This window comes from Myotis davidii, unplaced genomic scaffold, assembly GCF_000327345.1.
Source record: "Myotis davidii unplaced genomic scaffold, ASM32734v1 scaffold726, whole genome shotgun sequence".
In the NCBI taxonomy this organism is placed as follows: Eukaryota; Metazoa; Chordata; class Mammalia; order Chiroptera; family Vespertilionidae; genus Myotis; species Myotis davidii.
In genome coordinates, this window is record NW_006297808.1 from 1,292,496 (window position 1) to 1,295,183 (window position 2,688).

At 49.9% G+C, this 2,688-nt stretch overlaps 1 protein-coding gene across 3 annotated transcripts in view; it reads left to right on the forward strand.

Moving 5' to 3' along the window:
* POR (P450 (cytochrome) oxidoreductase) overlaps positions 1 to 2,688 on the forward strand; it is a 61,539-nt gene that overhangs the window by 43,476 nt on the left and 15,375 nt on the right. For all 3 annotated transcript variants that reach the window (XM_006773381.2, XM_006773380.2, XM_015570269.1), the window contains exon 3: positions 2,573 to 2,621. In XM_006773381.2, the coding sequence (XP_006773444.2) occupies positions 2,573 to 2,621 (49 nt within the window). The remainder of the gene's footprint in view (positions 1 to 2,572; positions 2,622 to 2,688) is intronic.

Genomic DNA, 2,688 nt, shown 5'->3' on the forward strand with positions numbered 1-2,688 from the left:
AAGAGCAGAGACCTTGGAATCAGGCTGGGATTGGTCCTTGCCTGGCCGCTTACTGGCCAGAGGACCGGGCTGCTGTTGAGCTCTGTCAACTATCTGTAAAGTGGGCATTCAGCACCCCTGTACTGGGCCTGGGGATGAGCCTGTTTTGTGGAAGGAGCTTCTTCAATGTGATCTCACAGCACCTTCCCTGAGACCCTGCGTTTCTAACACGTCGCCCCAGGGGCAAAGTGCTTGGTCATCCACAATTGCTGACCAGCATGTGGACCCTCAGCTGGCAGGCAGAAGGCAAAAGGTGGCCACTGAGCTCTAGACCAGCAGTCACCAACCCATGGTCCGCGGATCACTGGTGGTCTGTGAGGTCCGAAAGGTTGGCAACCGCTGCTCTAGTCAGCCTCCAGAAAGCCCTAACAGGGAAGAGGGGAGCTGGAGGCTCTGCGCCCTCCCCGAGGCCAGCCCTGTCTCACTTCTGATCCCAGCTCATCCGACCTGAGACACAGCCCACTTTGGGCCCCTTCATACCCCATCCAGTCCCGTTCTGCCCTGCTTGATCCCATTCATGATCCATCCATGTTTTATGAAAAACACAGCAGCTTGGCTGGACTTGTCTGAAGTGGAACTTGGAATAATCTTGGCTATTTATTAAAAAGATTTGTTAAGTAAGTAAATGGCATTAGTATAGAGGCCAGCCATCAGCTAACTTCAGAAAAACTGGGAATACTCAACACCCGCACACACCCATTGTCACTCTGTACCACAGCTTTTGTGCAGGAACGTGGTGGTGCCCTCTGGCTGCCCAGAGACTCTGCTGTTGACTGTGGTGTGGCAGGGACGGTGGCCAGGCAAATGTCTGGAACTCCCCAGTGATAGCCACGGAGCCTGCCTCATGCTGGATGCTCTTTATATACTTCTTCTTTATTTGATTTTTGCAGAAACCTTTGAAGTGTTTTGTTATCCCCCTTTTTTAATTGAAGAACAATTAATTCTGGTTCAGGTTCACTCAGCTGCTAGTTGCCTCCACCTCGTTGCCTCCCATGCCTGCCCAAGAATAAGTATAAACTTTTTATTGATGTATATTATCTGCAGAAAGGTACGTACAGATCAGTGATTCTCACCATGTGAATACATGGTAATCACCTCCGGATCAAAGAGCAGATTATTACCAGCACCCCAGGAGGCCCCCTGCTGTCTCCTGCTCGCAGTCCTCACATATTAGTTTGGTCTGTTTGGAGACTTTATATTGGGAAATCATAGACGTATACTCTTTTCTATCTGGCTTATTTCACTCAGCATCATGTTTAAGAGATTCATTCATGTTTGTGTAGTGACCATCTGTTTTGTTGTTGAAGTGGAGAATGTTCCATTGTGTGAGTACACCACAGTTGGTTTATTATGCTGATGGACAATAGGGTTTTTCCCTATGGGGATTCGCATGTCTAATGCTGCCAGGAACATTCCTGGTACTCCTCTTGGTGCATCGGTACAAATGCACTCTAATAGGTGTATACTGAAGAGTGAATTTCTGGTTGTAGGAGATACTGCCAAACAGCCTAACGAAGGAGTTGTGCCATATTGCCCTCCCCTGAAAGTGTGTGGGAATTCTAGTTGCTCCACCACTTGACCTGGACATGAATGTTGGACACCTTTCCATGAGGTTTTGGCTGTTTAGGTTCTCTCTTTAAGAAAGTGCCTGTTAAGTCTTCTGACAACTTTTCTGTTGGGTTATATACTTTTTTTCTGGTTGATTTATAGGAATTTCTTACATCTCAACCCCAGTCCTTTGTCAGATATTCGTATTTTTCAAATAGCTTCTGTTTTTCCCACCTTAGGCCTAAAAGTACCTAGAGAGGCCCACTTGGCTTTTCAAGGTGGCCCTGCAGGCCTAAGGGGCAGGAAAGAGAGAAGAAAAAGGACAGGAAACAGGGCGGGGGCAGGAGACTGGCAGCCAGGAGGTAGAGAGTGGACAGAGGATCCTGAGGCTGTGATGTACCCAGCGGTAATGCTGCTCTCTGATGGGACAGGGCCTAGTTCAGGGCTCCCGGATGACAGGGGAGTTGGTACTTAGGCAGGGCCTTGAGGTAGAGCGGGGATCTATTGGTGAGGAAGCGTAATGAAGATGCTCTGAGTGGAGGTGATGACTTGGCAGAATTCAAAGGGCTATCAGGGAGAATCAGGCAAGGCAGGGGAGAGATTCTGGAGGGACTTGTGTGCCCTATCCTATTGGTCATGGGAACCATTGCAGTTTGAGAGTGAAGCAGGCAGCGGAACAGTAAAACCCATAATCAGAAGACTCCTGGGCGTTGTGTGAGGTAGGGATTGGAGGTGAGAAAAGGCCGTGGGGATCTTGGCTGTGGATGCTGAGGGACGGGGAAGTGAGGTCCTTGACTGTTCTTCGTTCTCATCTGTCCGGGGCAGGGGCTCCTGGCTCTGCCAGGTGTTGGATTTACTGTCGAGGAAAATGGAGGAGGCCTGGAAGCCCCGGCACTGGACCAGAGGCGGCTGCCGGCATGCCCACTGACAGTTCTTCCCGATGCTGCCACATGGATCCCATACTTATCTGACACTTGTTTTTCAGGACCCCCTCTGCCAAAGACAGCAGCTTCGTGGAAAAGATGAAGAAGACGGTGAGTTTGCTCTCTGTGTTGGTGCCCTTGCCAACAAGCCTTGGCCCTGGCAGATGCTTAGGGGAGT